Source organism: Protomyctophum parallelum (assembly GCF_964188405.1).
Source record: "Protomyctophum parallelum genome assembly, chromosome: 17".
NCBI classification, from domain to species: domain Eukaryota; kingdom Metazoa; phylum Chordata; class Actinopteri; order Myctophiformes; family Myctophidae; genus Protomyctophum; species Protomyctophum parallelum.
The window spans coordinates 11,605,668-11,622,794 of record NC_139719.1 but is presented as its reverse complement, the minus strand read 5'-3'; the positions used below and the strand labels follow the sequence as shown (position 1 = coordinate 11,622,794).

Here is a 17,127-nt window from a genome sequence, read left to right as displayed (position 1 = left end):
CTTGGTCTGCCACGCCATAGCTCTGCTAACGAGCAACCACAGTATCTGACAGCAACCTGGGGAGTGTCAATCTGCAGGAGTAGCCTCTTAGAGAGAACCTTATGAGGTGGCTTAGCCTACATTATCTACAACCATTTACTTCCTTCATATAATTGTGGAAAAATAATTAATTGATAACAAAGACAGGTTGGAGTCATCTGGAGGAAGAGACTTTTTAGTGGTCTTTGATGGAGATGTACTGTATGTATGTGTGCTGTGTTAACTAACAGACAGGATATGCCTGTGACAAATGCCACCCCAACGCAGACAGTGGTGAGTCTTTTTTTGGATGTTTGAGAATAAGATCATACTGTTTTTGTTTTGTTTGTAGGCTATGCGCCTTTTTTATTATGGTTACTGTAACATCATATAGTCTACTACATATAGTCTACATCATATAGTCTACTGTAACATCATATAGTCTTCTGCATTCGACCCCACCCTATACCTACCTACTGTAGATGCAGTGAGAAGCCATGACAGTTCAGGGATCGATGAAGTCAATCTAGATTATAATCGATGGATGGAAACGTGGAGAGAAGTGACCAGAACAGAGCTGTGTTGCCCTCAGTGGATGTCCAGAACAAAATGGAGCAGGATCAACTTTCTGAACGGACACATCAGGGCTGTCCAGGTAATGAAAGTTAAAAAATAAAATAGATAAATATAAATACATTTAGAAGCAGCTCAGATTCTGACATTGTTTGAGACACACAGTCAAAGGTTCCATTAAAACAACCTCGGCAGGTCTGAGGAAGGGCTGCGGCCCGAAACGTTACCTGATTAAAGTAAAGATATTTGGGAGCCTGAATTGGTGTGCAGAATTTTCATTTCTTATACGACTTTATTTTTGATCCAGCACCCAGCCTATAGGTATAGATGTTGTTGACTGTTTGTTCAGCCTCCTCTACTAGTTATAATTTTGTCTGCCAATACACCTTTAAAATGTGCAATAATTCACTCTCTGAGTCTCGCTCAATGAGAGTTTTTAACATTGAATAGGTACTTTTTTTAAACTCGGATTTAAATGGACTTTTATTCTTCTGTGCTACCCTCTCTGTTCCTCCAGCTCATGGTATCTGTGAAGCCCAGGGCGGAAGCATGGCCGTGGCTCCTACCCTATCTGTTCCTCCAGCTCATGGCATCTGTGAAGCCCAGGGCGGAAGCATGGCCGTGGCTCCTACCCTATCTGTTCCTCCAGCTCATGGCATCTGTGAAGCCCAGGGCGGAAGCATGGCCGTGGCTCCTACCCTATCTGGGTGTCACATCCATGGGTCGGTCAACATCAATGTCAGCTCCACAGGTCCAGGTGCGCCTGCCCTACATAGACACTTCTAAAAAGTGTAGTTATTATTTAGTCACATAAGCTCTTGTTAATACTTCATTGGTTCAATATTTATACGAACCCACACAGACCTAACTATTTTCAAATTAGTGTTCCTATTTTGGGCTTGTCAATAAAGATTTCAAAATATTTTAACAATCACTGAGGTTTTAGATCGAATATTTCCACTACATTTGCGTGACATTGACATGCGACTAAATATAAAATAGGACATTCATTTCTGAAGAAAACACAAACATGTACAAAGATGAAATATGGAGATATAATTCTTATCATTCTCCCTAATGCTAAAAGTCCCATTGCACGAATGTCATGTCCACTCACAGAGCGGCCATTTCATTACCCTCCTCTTCTTATGCAGGACCTGTACTTCAATCACAGGACTCAGAGAACAATCATGCTACAGTCCCACCTGCTCATCTGCATTGTGAAGTTGATGGTGAGCTATTGTAAATAATATGTATTCATGTATTTTTTTATTTGTTACAAAAATGCTGTTGTACTGTACATCGATTGCGTGGTTTAACACATTAAGGACCTGAGGCCAATTCTACGAATGCTTTCAAGATTTTTCGAAAATAGCAGATATACTAGCTCGCAGTGTGGCACGAAGTGAGCTTGTTTATCTGCTGTTTTTGAAAAGCCAACGCAAAAATTGAAAATGATAGATGCTTTCCCATTTTGTTAACAACTAGGGTTGTCACAAATCATCATCACATTTCATACAAATAATTGTGATGTTCGAGAACTATTAATTGTGTTTCTGGCATTGGACATTGGAACATTATAAATAACATGTTCAAAGGAGAAATGACAGGTAGCAGAAATTTAAATATATAATACAATGGCCAAAATATGCCATCATATCTTATTTATAATTTTCTGCTTTCAAATTAAAAATGTATTAGACATAGCAGAAATAGCTTGTAGAACTGCTATTTCCCTTATGTTATTGCGACCAGGCGATTGTGTAATAATTTGTGACAGCCTAGGCCTGCTGCCAACATCACTGAACACATTCCAACAGCACAAAAGTTCTTTACATAGTTTCACATATTGCCTTTTACAGAGGGATGGGTCCTGAAGATTGGAGCAACGATCAAAGCTATTCTGAGAGACAGGTTCAGACACTGTCCTCAGGGAGAGACCGGCGGAAACAAGATTCTCCTCAATAAGATCTACACAGAGCTATACATCACACAGGCAGGAAGAGGGGAGGTCAACCATGAACACGAGGTGAGACAGATCGAGGCAGCGTTCAGAACGATCGCACAGGACACGCGGATCAAGTACAATGACATCTATGTACTTTTACCCGGACAAGACGGCTTTCTGAGAGTTGTGGTCACGAGGGGGGTCGCGGGCATAGGGAAGACCGTGTCCGTCAATAAGTTCACTCTGGACTGGGCCGAGGAGAGAGCCAATCAAGACCTGGAACTCGTGCTTCCACTTTCTTTTCGAGAGCTGAACTTAATGAGTAAGAGAGTCCTGAGTCTATCACAGCTTCTCGTTGTCACTTTCCCCGACATAAAAGAAGTGCAGATTTTACCGGAGAACAAGGTACTCATAATCCTGGATGGGTTAGACGAAAGCCGCTTTTCCCTCGACTTCGAGAACCATGAGATAGTGTCTGATGATAGACAGCCAGCCACAGTAGATGTACTCCTGACAAATCTCATCAGGGGATATCTGCTTCCCAAAGCTCTTGTCTGGATTACTTCCCGACCGGCAGCAGTCAGTCAGATCCCTCTTAAGTTCATTGACCGGGTGACAGAGGTGCGAGGGTTCACAAACCCCCAGAAGGAGGAATACTTCAGGAAGTGCATCTCTGACGAGAGCCTGGCCAACACAATAATCAAGCACATCACATCCATCAGGACCCTCCACATCATGTGTCACATACCGATGTTCTGCAGGATGGCAGCCACGGTTTTTGAGAAGAGGTTGCTGGCAGCAGACAGCAGAGGCACACCCAAGACGCTTACCCAAATGTTCATACACTTCCTGGGCTCGCATGGACAAAAGGATGCAGACGCCGACGTGATAAGAAACTGCATAGTTTCGCTGGGCAAGTTGGCCTTCAAGGAGTTGGAGAAAGGCCACTTGATCTTCTACGAGAAAGACCTGCTCGCAAATGGCGTAGACGTGGAAAAGGTGCCACAGCTCTCCGGGGTCTACACTCAGGTCTTTACTCAAGAGGAACTGACGCTGTGCAAAAGCAAAGTGTTCAGCTTTGTGCATCTGAGCATTCAGGAATTCTTTGCTGCTCTTTACGTGTTTCTCACATTCAACAATGACAATGTCAATGTCTTGGTCTCCAGGAGATCCTCCATTTCAAGACTTTTTCCAGTCAGCAGAGATGCATCAGCGCTGATCCTTTACAAGGCAGCGGTCGACAAAGCCTTGGCTTGTGAGAGTGGACATTTTGACATTTTCCTTCGCTTTCTCTTGGGCCTCTCCCTGGAATCCAACCAGGACATGTTGGGAGATCTTCTGACAGAAAAGAACAGCACAAAGTCACAGACCAGACCGGAGATCATCAAACACGTCAAGCAGAAGATCAGGACGACCGCATCTCCGGAAAGATGCATGAACCTGTTCCACTGTCTGAATGAGCTGGGCGACCGCTCTCTGGTGGAGGAGATCCAGGGTTTCCTGACCGCAGGTAGTCTGACCAGAACCCAGCTCTCACCAGCACAGTGGGCCACGCTGAACTTTGTACTGCTGACCTCAGAGGAGGACTTTGGTCTGTTCGAGCTGAGTAAGTATGCCAAGTCTGAGGAGGGTCTTCTGAGGCTGCTGCCCGTCATCAAAGCATCTCAAATAGCACAGTGAGTATTGTTTATGATGTCAGATCCAGAAGCCTTTATTGCCATGACATGTTAGGAATTTGTTTCGGTGAGCAGTTACCATGTAAATGGCTTTATCTAATCTCCATATTTGCATGAAATTGTATTTGCTCATAATTCTTAGCAGTTAATTTGGCATGGTCATCAGTGACCACTTTCCAAAGCCTTTCTGAATTGCCCTCATCTTGCAAAAATCATTGTTTCCCAAACAATGAGTTGGGACTTGGCCCGAGTCGGGTCCCATTTATGGGCAGAAAAATAATTTCATTCAAATCAATAATAATCAAATAAATTCGATTGTAATAATAATAATCAAAGAAAAAAGTTTAAGAAGCAGTGAAAATGTAAAGCTCACAACGTGTCGCATTGTGACACATTGGCTATTTTTAATAGTTTAATAGTCCCGGGGAGACACTCTTTTGGGTCTCGAGCTCTTAAAGCTTGGGAACGACTGACGTAAATCTACAATGTGGGAACGTTCTATGTGATGTTAAGCCGTTTGTCATTCTTGTCCGGCCCCTGTTGCAGTCTACATGGATGCAACCTCACAGAGAAGTGCTGTGAAAGCCTGGCAGCTGGTATCAGCCTATCCAATATTAAAGAGATAGACTTAAGCGAGAACAACCTCACGGATGACGGGTTAACACTGCTCTCTGCTGGACTGATGCAGCAGTGCACACTGGAGACACTAAGGTTGGTATACAATCTTGTTTTTTCTCATTTGCACACAATTGTATCCATCCACACCATATCAAATACTGTAGTATAGTATAAAACCTTTTATTGTTTTCCCTGAGCAAAACCTATTTTCCCGGATTAATCTTTGGTACACTTTCCCCGACTGCTTCTGGTTGATCAAGCCTGAAGCACTGCAACCTTACAGAGCAGAGCTGTGGTGACATAGCCTCCGTTATCAGCTCCACCTCGTCTCAGCTCAGGAAGCTAGATCTGTCCGACAACGAGCTGCAGGATTTAGGGGTGATGAGGCTGTCGGATGGACTGGGGAGGCTTCAGTGTAAACTGGAAATACTCATGTAAGTGTCCCGAAGAAACCCCATGCCTTCCCTACAGCATTACCATGAAAAGCTGGAAAAAGCATCTATCATTTTAGATCTTAGCCTCGTTTATAGTTCATATACTCATAACTCATAGCATCACCGATATACTAAAGCAACGTAGGTTTTTCAGGAAACTGGAAACCTCAGGTCTTAATGGGTTACAAGTATGGGAACAAGTATTCATCGAGATATATAAAATTAAACGTCTATCTTCTGTTTTGAAGTTTGCGCCTTTGCAGAGTCACCCAGGGAGGCTGTGCTTTCCTGGCCTCCGCTCTCAACTCCAACCCGTCTCGTCTGAAAGAGCTGGACCTCAGCTTCAACCATCCAGAGGAACTCGGACTGAGCCTGCTGTCCACCCTGCGAGAGGACTCCCGCTGTAGCCTGGAGAAACTCAGGTATGGATGAGTTAAGCAATATTACACGAGAGGGGGTGGTTTAACGTCAGTAATACACGCAGAAGTGCACCCCCTCAAGTGTAATATTGCAATTATACAACAGTTACCCTTAAAATTAAGAAAATCGCTGAAAAAAAAAAGTATATTTTTAATAACAGATGTAGTCACTACTACGACCACACATGTCCCAATAAACTAGCTAACTTAGCAACCGAGTTTGCTGCGCTCTGGGAGAACAGAGCAGCTGAATTATTTGTTTTGATTAGGCGTGGAGTGGTGCTCGTTTGAACCACGGCTAGAAGGCTGTTTCAACCAATCAGATTTCTTCCTCGAAACGACCTGTTGCATGTGTCTTGCCATATTGCCGACCGCGGCCATCACGCCAGGCAGGGTGGTAACTACTAGCCGCAATTTGCCATTGACAGCCCATACATGTACATCCAAACAGAAATCTGATCGTATTAAACTACGTCAAACTCACCAACATTGCAGCTGTACAAAAAGCTTGAATTTCCTCTATCTGCAAAGTGTTTGTTTCATAAAAATCCACTGTAGACATGTTATGAGCTACTTCCTTGCAGATGGTTTATTTTTTTTTAGTGTTGGAAGTGTTTGGAAGTGCTTGTTAGATATCACTCAGCCATACACTGACTGCAATTGAAAATGCGGTTCTGTTCAGATTTGCCACATGCAAATCATTACCCACATTAAACCTGGCGCCAGTGTTTTGGGAATGTTATTACAATTGGACATTCTTAACAAATAGAAATAATTCAAAGTAGTGAAAATAGCCAATCTAGAATTGGCTATTGTAAGTGATGCAAAATGTGAGGTTGTACATCAGCTATTTTTGCTACTTGCGAAAATACATAAAATGTAATGCTGAATTATGGTTGCATGTCAGTAAATCATTGTCTCTTTCTCTCTCCTATGACAGCGTGGATCATTGTGGGGAACCCAGGATCCAACCAGAACCAAAGAAATGTAGGTTTGACCTTTTCCTCAAATAACCAAAACTGTAAGCCAGAGATTCTCAGGTTTGGAACGGGATGGTGACGGTGGGGTTGGGTATACTTGGGCCACACATTGACAACTGAAAAATAAAATAAATGTGCTGGTAAAGGTCCTGGAATAAATTAAGTTCAAGAACCCATGATGTATTGTTAATACATTCCTTTGACGGTTTCTCTTCCGTTTATTTTCCACCAGATGCGACTGAACTCACCCTGGATCCCAACACCGCCCACAGAGACCTCCTTCTGTCCGAGGGGAACCGGAAGGCCACGAGGTGGACCGAGCAGCCGCACCCTGACCACACGCAGAGGTTCGATCACTGGAGACAGGTGCTGTGCAGGGAGGGTCTGACCGGCCGCTGCTACTGGGAGACCCGATGGAGCGGCAGAGCTCACATAGGAGCGGCCTACGGGCGGATGAACCGGAGAGGAGAGGGCGACGACTGTTGGCTCGGCAAAAACGACTTCTCCTGGAGCCTGAGCTGCACCAAGGACGGCTACAGGGCCTGGCACAGAGGCGTGAGCACTGCCGTGAAGCTGCCCCCGTGCGGCTCCAACAGAGTCGGAGTGTATCTGGACTGGTCAGCCGGAAGGCTGTGCTTCTACGGGGTCTCCACCGGCGGTACGCTGGCCCTACTGCACTCCTTCCAGAACACTTTCACCGAACCCCTGTATCCAGGCTTCAGGCTTGGGTGGGTGGCCTCCACGGTGGTCCTCTGCTAAAGTGCAAAGCGCTGCAGCCATAGGTCACCGGTTGGGTCCTTGAGGGGGTTCCAGCGGGTCCCCATCAAAATGAGAACTTCTGATCTATAGCTCGTTCATCTATTTTGTAAAATATTGAAAATGTATGGGGCCCCCTGGAACAAATTATTTTTGCAGCCATTTTTGACAAGGAAATGTTTGAGAAACACTGGCATAGACTGGCAGTCAGCAGTGTGCTGATTGCTAATGACTAACATTTTCTGTTGGGACTATTTAGTACACCAAAATAAAGTGTGAATATTCAGTCAATGAGTCATAATTGATTTGAAAGTAGAATACCTTTGCATGTACTGTACACCAAAACACATACAGGTGTGACATAATCCATTGTGCCGTTTAGCATGAAACAAAAAAAATGCAATAAAACAGTTCAGACATCAAAGGATGAAGCATGCTTTGTACTTTGTACTATGACGTTGTGTGCCTGGATCTTGACCTCTGGCCGTCATCAGAACTGCTGCGATGGTGTTTCAGGATGCCGTGTGGAGGCTGGACAGGATCTAAATGGTGGTCGTCAGGGACGTGCAGAGAGGGTTAGAGAGGCAGGGGCTGAAATCCCGTTAAGAGGGCACCTTTGGACAAAAATAGCGAAAATTCTACAAGCTCTACAATTCTACAAGCTCTCAACGCGTCGCAGTGCGACGCGTTGAGAGCTTGTAGATCAGCTATTTTCAGGGCGAAAGCCAGCACTCTTTAGCTAGTGGACATGGATTTCTAAACAAATTTGTTCCAACGCAAAATGCTACGTTAAAGTTCAGGAGACTGAATGCTGCCTTCCGGCATGGCATGGAAAGGAGTGGCAGGTGCATTTCTTCCACTATAGTAAATGCTGCATTCAGGGTCTGGAAAGGGCAGTTGTTTTACAGACGGGTAAAAGGGGCAGGGGCTGAAGCCCCCTTTGATGTCCGTGTGCGCACGTCCCTGGTGGTCAGTGACTGAAGCACCATTTCTGGTGAGATTTCTCTTGCTTCCCTTACCAGAATCTACAACTACATTACTACACTTGAATGAAATGATCATTTCTTATCTGTGTTCAAGTTCATGTATTAAAGTACATCGCATCACCGATATCGCGTTAAAATGTGCATATCACAGACAGTCACTTCCAACAATCATTATTTTATTAGCAGTCCCAAGAGTCAATGAACAAAACAAAATCGAGGAGAAAAATAATCAAACTAAGACCGTCTATACGAGTCGTCAGATGGGCGACCAGACAGACAGATCGACAGAGCAGGTGATCAATCCATGAACAGAAGACGGAACAGAGGGGGGTGCACGCACACACACACACCCAAGAAACACAAAGAACACATAGTTAAAAAAACAACAAAGAAACAGAGTTATCATGGGGGGAGAAAAGATCTGAATCCGATCTCATTGGGGGAGTGTGTGTGTGTGTGTGTGTGTGTGTGTGTTGGCTGATCCCTCTGTTCCTCAGGAGAAATTCACCAGGACCGCCCACCCCGCCCCAACCCCCCGCACCCACCTACATTCACACAAGGTTCATGAACACACTGAACATAGCTCTCTCTCTCTCTCTCTCTTCATTGCTCTCTCTCACATACACACACACATACACACAGACAAAAAAAAAGGTAAGGGAAAGAAAAAAATAAAAACCACAGTCTAGCCCTTCCCCCCCCCCCCCCCCCACCTGAATGAATGAGAGGATTTTACATTTAGGCTACTGGTGTGTGTTTGTGACAGAGAAACCAAAGCAATCGACTAACCTGCTGCCATTCCATCTCTTTAAAAAAAAAGAAAAGGAGATTCCCCCCCCCCCATTTCTTTTTTTTGTTACTCTGTACAGATTATATAGTTTTATTTTACGTTCTGAAAGTCTTCAGTGCGGCGACAACAACCCATATACGTAGCTAATGGACTGCTGCTGTCCATCTATTCCTCCTCATCATTCTCTCTCTCTGTCTCCGTCTGGCCTGTGAGCTCCCGGGCCCCTCGCAGTGGCCCCTACCGGGCCCCTCGCAGTGTCTCTTGTGCAACCCTACGCCCAATTTTACTTGGTCGCACACGAGTAACATGGCAGATCTACAAGTTCTGAAGGCGTCACAGCGTGATCACATTGTAAACTTGCACATCGGTCATCTTCAGTCAGTGTGCAAGATCGGCACGCACACTGCAAGTATAAGTCAAGCTTTTTAGTGAATGTGCGTCCGTTGCGATGCATTCACACCCAAAAACCATCGACAACGCATCTTCTGAATGCACCGGATTCCAATTCCTAACACTGGAAACCATCAATGCGTTATAGGTGTGAATGCAACCCTGAGGCTGCCAAAAATGTGCATTACTCACTGTCCTGTCTGTCCTCCATAACGTGTTAAGCAGCCACATGCTTTGTGCAATGTACATCATTCAAATCCTCCGTTCGGAATGACCTCGAGGACAATCTCCCAAAAGAGAATCAAAAGCTTGTGTTGTTTTAAGCTTTTTCTTTTTTTGCATTGGTCTTTCACACTGGATGCATAGAATTTGAAAAAAAAAAAAAAGAAGCTCAGAATATCATCTTGGGTATTGCACGTCACTAGCGACGGACAAAAAACACCACCCTCGTCGTCCCTCGGTGACGAATACTTTAATACTCCACTTGAGCTAAATGTCAGCATTCCATGAAGAAGACTCGAGATCAGGCCTTAAAGAGTCCAGTCACTCAAGATTGTACTGATCCCCGATCGGGGAAATTAGGTTAACAGGCGAGCCGCAGTCATAGTGGATGTTTTGCCACTGTCATTTTCCCCCTCTACATCTGTGGATGCATACACCAGAGGTAAGTTAAAATGTAAAGATACTCGCATGTTAACATATTTTAATAATAATTATTACAAGGCTAAGTTATTTATACCAGTTGGTTTGAGTATCTAGAAGTGTAATCGGTGTCACTGGGCAGATCCTCCAACATTCACACTGGGATATAACAACAGAGCTGACAGTGGAATAAAAGTTGTATGTACATTGTGATTGGGTGGAGTGACATGGTGGGCGGAGGGGGGTAGGTTAATAATAAGGCCATGGCTGAGAAATAGAGGGAGGGGGGCGGCACGGGGGGGAGACAGATAGAAAAATAATTCTAGGGATGAAAAAAAAAAAAAAGAACAGCGTTTATTTAATTTCATGTCCTATGTAGTTAGTTAGTTGTCCTTCGGTCTACCGTGCGTTGGATTCACATATAAAAAGGGAGGGGAAAGAGTGTTGCTATTGTCGGGTCGTTTACGCGCCCAGAGCGGCATTCAGTGCTATTGTCACAGATAGTACACCCACTACTATCTATCTACATCCACCCTCTCTCTCTCTCTCTCTCACACACACACACACACACACACACACGGTCAGTCCATACACTCCCTCATACATACGGTTTATCTCTTAATGCACAGCCACGACGACAGGGAGTCCGCCAGCTTTGTCTGTGTTTGCGTCCTGGCCCTTGGCTGAAGGGGGGGTGACGGGGGGGAAGGGTATTTTCACGTTATTCAGGGTGAATAATACAAAGATTAAGCTCTTTCAGAAGAAAGGCAGGCGGGAGGGAGGGAGGTGGAGGAGGAAGGTGGAGCAGGTAGGGTGTGCCACCATGTTGGGCTGAGAGGAGGGGTGGTGTTAGCAGTCCTAACACCACCATGTTGGGGTGAGAGGAGGTGTTAGCAGTCCTAGCTGAGAAGCTGGCGGATCTCCTTGTGCATGTGACACAGGAAGTCCACGTACGACGCTCCACCGCTGACGCTCTTGTCCTCCACCAGGAAGTGCCTGAATATCAGCTCAGTTTTAGACTCCTGTTTCACCACCATCAGCTACGGCCGGCCGGTGGGAGGGAGAGAGGGAGGGAGGGAGACGAAGAGATTTAAGACCTGAGGCCAATTCGCCAAATGCCTTCTAAAACAGTAGTTCTCAACAACAACAAAAAAATAAAATGTTCAAAAATAGCAGATTTTTTTTTAATGGCCAAAACAAAAATCTAAAATGACAGGTTTTATCTTTGGGCTATGATATTATAGGCAAACATTTTCAGAAAATATGCAAAACATTTTACAAAATTGATGTCCCTATTTTGGGGATGACATTATAGGCAAACATTTTGTACGAGCTTACTACATGTAAAAAAAAAAAAAAGGAAAACAAAATTACAAATGGAGTTCCTCCCGACAACAACGAATGATAAAAAGTATGTGTATATTGCAGGGCATAAGTGCTTGAAATAAGGACAAATGAAAAGGCTTGAGAGAATTGAGAAGGTGCACGGCGACTGACCTTCATGTATCGTGATCGTCTTGCTCTGAAGGACTCTATAATGTCTCTGAGTCTCTGGGAGAAGGGGTTGTCCAGCACGGGCAGGTTGGTCTGAAAGACAGAGAGAGGAACGTGGTTACGTACCGATACAGAGATTTAGTGTAGAAGTGATGAATCCACAAAAAAAAAAACATAGCTATTGTTCATGGATTTGAAATATATACATAGGTTAAAGGGACACTTCACCCAAAAGACAAGACAACACTTTCCTGGGGGGTTTATGTGGTTAATATGCGTTTATAGATATTTTAATATTTCAAAGTGTCCATGATGTCATGGACACTGGGCACACTTCCTTCCTGGACTACAATTTCCATAGTGCTTTGGTGCACTGCTCCTCCATGTGGATAGGGGGAGGGCTGTCTTACTGAGACAACATGTAGTCCAAGGACTGTCTAAAGGAAAGAAACATGCGCAGTTGCAGACCAAGGAAGCTGAACGCGGAAGTGTTGGCTGCATAAAGTCCATTGCGCATGTTTCTTTCCTTCCATGGAGCACCATGTGAGCAACATGGCGGCGCCCTTACGGTCTTCGCGTCCCGTCCTCTTTAGACAGTCCTTGATGGAGTCCAGGAAGTAAGTGAGCCCAGTGTCCATGACATCATGAACAAACACATATTACCCACATAAAAACGCCAGGAAAGTGTTTATTGTCTTCCAAATATCATTAAAATAAGATCTGGTTGCAAAAGGGGTGAAGTGGTGAAGCCCAATTTACCAATAAAAAAAAAAAGCTATGTATTGTAAATGTTGTAGACATAAGCCTAACTTGAACACCTTGTAAGTCTTTTGAAGACATTTCTTTTTTATAAATGACTGTAAGACTTTAAAAGGAGCCCCCCCCCCCCCTCACCATGTTGGGGTCTATCTGGCCGAAGCTGGGCGTGCCGAAGATATTGGCCAGCAGCTCCTGCTGTGCGTTGGCTCCCACCCACAGGAAGAGGTGGAGCCCGGTCTCCAGGAGGTACAGCCCGCCCTTCGACAGCCTCTCCTCCGAGCACCTCACCGCCATCGGTAACGAGTCCGCCTCCAACTTCATCTGCAAAGTTACAGGCGTTACAGATTAATGCTGTACACACACACACACACACACACACACACACACACACATCAGTGTTGTTTTTGTCAGCAAATTTCTATTTTAGTTTGTAGTCATAGTCTTTTGAATAGTTTTCATTTCGTTTCTAGTCACATTTTAGTGACCTGGAACGCTTTAGTGTTAGTCTAGTTTTAGTCGACTAAATATCATAAGATTTTATAGTCGACTAAATATCATAAGATTTTAGTTGACTACATCTACATTGATTTACTCTAATAAAATGTGTTATGGCGGGCCTTGATGCCATCCTAATGACTGATTTTACACTTGCTGAAAAGTGACCAAGTGAAACCAAGTGCAAAATTACTTATACTGGATCTCCTCTCCACTAGTCCCTTCCTAACATGTTAGTCTAGTTTTTATTTGTTGACAAAATCGATATTTAGTCATAGTTTCTTTTTTTTTCACTGACGAAAAAATGTTCGTCAACTACCTTTTTCCACTGACGAAAACTAAATGGAAACTAAATGAAAACTAAGCTATGATGAATCACTAAAACTAAGGATAAATATACTGATAATTTCGATGTACTGACGAAAACAAGCCCACAACACGCGTTGTGAGCTTGTAGATCGGCTATTTTTAGCAAGTGAAAAATAAAAGTCATTACGACGGCATCAAGGCCCGCCAAAATACATTTTAGTCGACTTAATCAACTGTAGATTTAGTCAAGTAAAATCCAAAGACATTTAGTCAACTAAAACTAGACTAACACCAAAACATTCCAGGTGACTAAAATGTGACAGAAAACTAAATGAAAACTATTCAAGACACCATGACTAAAACGTGCTGCCAAAACCAACAGTGGTCTTACCAGCGGCAGCAGGCGCGGGTAGAAGAACACGTGGCTCTCCGCTACGTCCATACAGCCAATGAGCTGCCTCAGGTACGCCCGGTCGTCCAATGACACGTCGGCTCCCGGTAGCAGGACGTCGCTCTTCAGGACGCAGTTCAGGTACACCGGTAACAGCTTCATGCACTCTGGCAGGATGAGCTGTGTGGGAGGAGGACAGGACAACACAGTACAGTACAGTACAGTACAGTACAGTCAGTTCAGGTACACAGGACAACACAGTACAGTACAGTACAGTCAGTTCAGTCCAGTACGTCAATCAGCAGCCTGTCAATCAACGGAAATCCAGACATTTCTATTTCCAGGGAGAAAGAAAAAAAAGCCTGGGGCCGAGTCCACTTCAACTCGGCACACAGTAGCGCAAACGTCGACACACACACACACACACACACACACACACACACACACACACACACACACACACACACACACACACACACACACACACACACTATTTGTGCAGGATAACATAACAGAGGTGTCCTACCTATTTGTTCAGGATAATACAGAGGTGTCCTATCTATTTGTTCAGGATAACATAACAGAGGTGTCCTATCTATTTGTTCAGGATAACATAACAGAGGTGTCCTACCTATTTGTTCAGGATAACATAACAGAGGTGTCCTATCTATTTGTTCAGGATAACATAACAGAGGTGTCCTACCTATTTGTTCAGGATAACATAACAGAGGTGTCCTACCTATTTGTTCAGGATAACATAACAGAGGTGTCCTACCTATTTGTTCAGGATAACATAACAGAGGTGTCCTATCTATTTGTTCAGGATAACATAACAGAGGTGTCCTACCTATTTGTTCAGGATAATACAGAGGTGTCCTATCTATTTGTTCAGGATAACAACAGAGGTGTCCTATCTGTAAGAGCCATTATGACCTAATGTTTTGCTGATTGACAGTGTCACTGCAGCTTGGTCAGTGTCTGGGCCAGCCCAGGTACTTAACCAGGCTCCTGATCAGACACAGGTGTTGCCAGTGGCAGACGGCAGAGGCTAACAGTTTTCTACTGTGTTCAGGAGGGCTGGTCGCCTGTGTTTGTTAGTGTTTCTTTCTGATTATTGTATCTGTATGTTATATAGGAAAATGACTGCAGAGAATAAAGCAAAGTTAAACTCAACGGACATGCATTGGAGATCAGTTTGTACTGGCACACACCTGGCCGTCGGCAACCAGTAGTGACATTAAGTATAGGACTTTAGGCACTACATTAAGTAGAAAACTACCTCGTTTCATTGGAAGCTGATTTGCTTTATTGGGAAGCAAATCAATCGAACCAGCGGGGCTCTTGGACAATCACAGGACGACGTGGAGTGTGGACAGATGGACACGACAGCAGCTGTGTGCAGCGAATGTGATCTTCTGCAAGGGTGTTCTGCTATTTGAAGATCAGATGATCGTTACCCGCACAGAACTATAGGGGTTCTTACCGGGGATCTTCTGAAAGCTGCTCCTGCTGTCATTGGAGGTGATCGATTGGCGATTGCCACCCGGTCGGAGCCATAGGGGCGCTTACCGGGGGAACTCAGCAGCAGCAGCCAGCACAACAGATCATCTGGGCCGGATTGGACCGCGCCCGGCAGACCCAGATCTTCAACACTGACCAAACATCAATGTGCGGTATGTTCAGCGGCACGACGCCAACACGAACGGATCCACGCCACAGAAAGTTTTCATTCAGAACAATCCTATCTCTCCTACACAACAATCACTACATCATCCTGTTTGTGTTATGTGGGCAGTGGGCATGGAGCGGAGCAATGACTATGACTGGGGGAAAGGGGCACCCCGAAGCTGTCCTTTCCATAGGGGAGAGGCCTGTTTTTGGTTGCCTGTGCATAGGGCATGAAGCCAGAACTTGGACAGGCCCGCATTGGGCTCACTCCTCACAAATACAACCCAAGAGGAAGGAATGGGGATTGGTGGAGATGCCAAACTGCCAAAATCTGAACTTTTTGCATTACATCATCAACTTGTATCTTGCGGCCGTACAGGGGCTGGCAACAATGACATTATTCCCATCTGTGCTGTTCTGAACAGCTGTTGAACAAGTTGTTGAACATCGAAACCTGTAGGCGTAGGCTTAGGCTACCTATAAGAATCTGCCTTTTGTGTGAAGGTCCAGATTAAAACAATTTGAGTTTGCAATTATATTTTCAGTTTTGAAATGTGCAATTATGAATATCGCCTGTAAAAGTTTATGTATTGGTTTTGTTTTTCATGGCTCTTTGTATTTATGTTTTTAGAATTTGCTCTGTTGTTTTTTCACCAGTAGCAATTAGGGGCTGGTGTAAGAGCCATTATGACCTAATGTTTTCCTATCTATTTGTTCAGGATAACATAACAGAGGTGTCCTATCTATTTGTTCAGGATAACAACAGAGGTGTCCTATCTATTTGTTCAGGATAACAACAGAGGTGTCCTATCTATTTGTTCAGGATAACAACAGAGGTGTCCTATCTATTTGTTCAGGATAACATAACAGGTGTCCTATCTATTTGTTCAGGATAACAACACAGGTGTCCTATCTATTTGTTCAGGATAACAACAGAGGTGTCCTATCTATTTGTTCAGGATAACATAACAGAGGTGTCCTATCTATTTGTTCAGGATAACAACAGAGGTGTCCTATCTATTTGTTCAGGATAACATAACAGAGGTGTCCTATCTATTTGTTCAGGATAACATAACAGAGGTGTCCTATCTATTTGTTCAGGATAACATAACAGAGGTGTCCTATCTATTTGTTCAGGATAACAACAGAGGTGTCCTATCTATTTGTTCAGGATAACATAACAGAGGTGTCCTATCTATTTGTTCAGGATAACATAACAGAGGTGTCCTATCTATTTGTTCAGGATAACATAACAGAGGTGTCCTATCTATTTGTTCAGGATAACATAACATAGGTGTCCTATCTATTTGTTCAGGATAACAACAGAGGTGTCCTATCTATTTGTTCAGGATAATATAACAGGTGTCCTATCTATTTGTTCAGGATAACAACAGAGGTGTCCTATCTATTTGTTCAGGATAACATAACAGAGGTGTCCTATCTATTTGTTCAGGATAACAACAGAGGTGTCCTATCTATTTGTTCAGGATAACAACAGAGGTGTCCTATCTATTTGTTCAGGATAACAACACAGGTGTCCTACCTATTTGTTCAGGATAATATAACAGGTGTCCTATCTATTTGTTCAGGATAACATAACAGGTGTCCTACCTATTTGTTCAGGATAACATAACAGGTGTCCTATCTATTTGTTCAGGATAATATAACAGGTGTCCTACCTATTTGTTCAGGATAATATAACAGGTGTCCTATCTATTTGTTCAGGATAATATAACAGGTGTCCTACCTATTTGTTCAGGATAATATAACAGGTGTCCTAC

At 44.0% G+C, this 17,127-nt stretch overlaps 2 protein-coding genes across 4 annotated transcripts in view; one reads left to right on the top strand and one right to left on the bottom strand.

Moving 5' to 3' along the window:
- The first annotated feature begins 516 nt into the window (after positions 1-516).
- On the top strand, positions 517-7,667 carry LOC310874948 (NLR family CARD domain-containing protein 3-like). The gene is made up of 9 exons (XM_083787900.1): positions 517-673; positions 1,175-1,348; positions 1,746-1,823; positions 2,454-4,215; positions 4,762-4,926; positions 5,094-5,267; positions 5,516-5,689; positions 6,627-6,673; positions 6,899-7,667. Exons 1-9 carry the CDS (start codon positions 559-561, stop codon positions 7,423-7,425), a joined length of 3,216 nt encoding a protein of 1,071 aa, XP_083644026.1. The 5' UTR covers positions 517-558; the 3' UTR covers positions 7,426-7,667.
- Positions 7,668-8,563: 896 nt separating this feature from the next.
- sec24c (SEC24 homolog C, COPII coat complex component) overlaps positions 8,564-17,127 on the bottom strand; it is a 43,196-nt gene continuing 34,632 nt past the window's right edge. For all 3 annotated transcript variants that reach the window (XM_083787726.1, XM_083787727.1, XM_083787728.1), the window contains 4 exons: positions 13,679-13,858; positions 12,619-12,804; positions 11,728-11,817; positions 8,564-11,270 (listed from right to left, as the gene is read on the bottom strand). In XM_083787726.1, the coding sequence (XP_083643852.1) occupies positions 11,130-11,270; positions 11,728-11,817; positions 12,619-12,804; positions 13,679-13,858 (597 nt within the window). In that variant the 3' untranslated portion in view covers positions 8,564-11,129. The remainder of the gene's footprint in view (positions 11,271-11,727; positions 11,818-12,618; positions 12,805-13,678; positions 13,859-17,127) is intronic.

Bases quoted from the DNA above. Each gene is read 5' to 3' on its own strand.
- LOC310874948 (XM_083787900.1), top strand. From the start codon at position 559: ATGGATGGAAACGTGGAGAGAAGTGACCAGAACAGAGCTGTGTTGCCC. The intron at 4,216-4,761 runs GTGAGTATTGTT...CCCCTGTTGCAG, and splicing joins AAAGCATCTCAAATAGCACA to TCTACATGGATGCAACCTCA. The intron at 6,674-6,898 runs GTAGGTTTGACC...ATTTTCCACCAG, and splicing joins CCAACCAGAACCAAAGAAAT to ATGCGACTGAACTCACCCTG.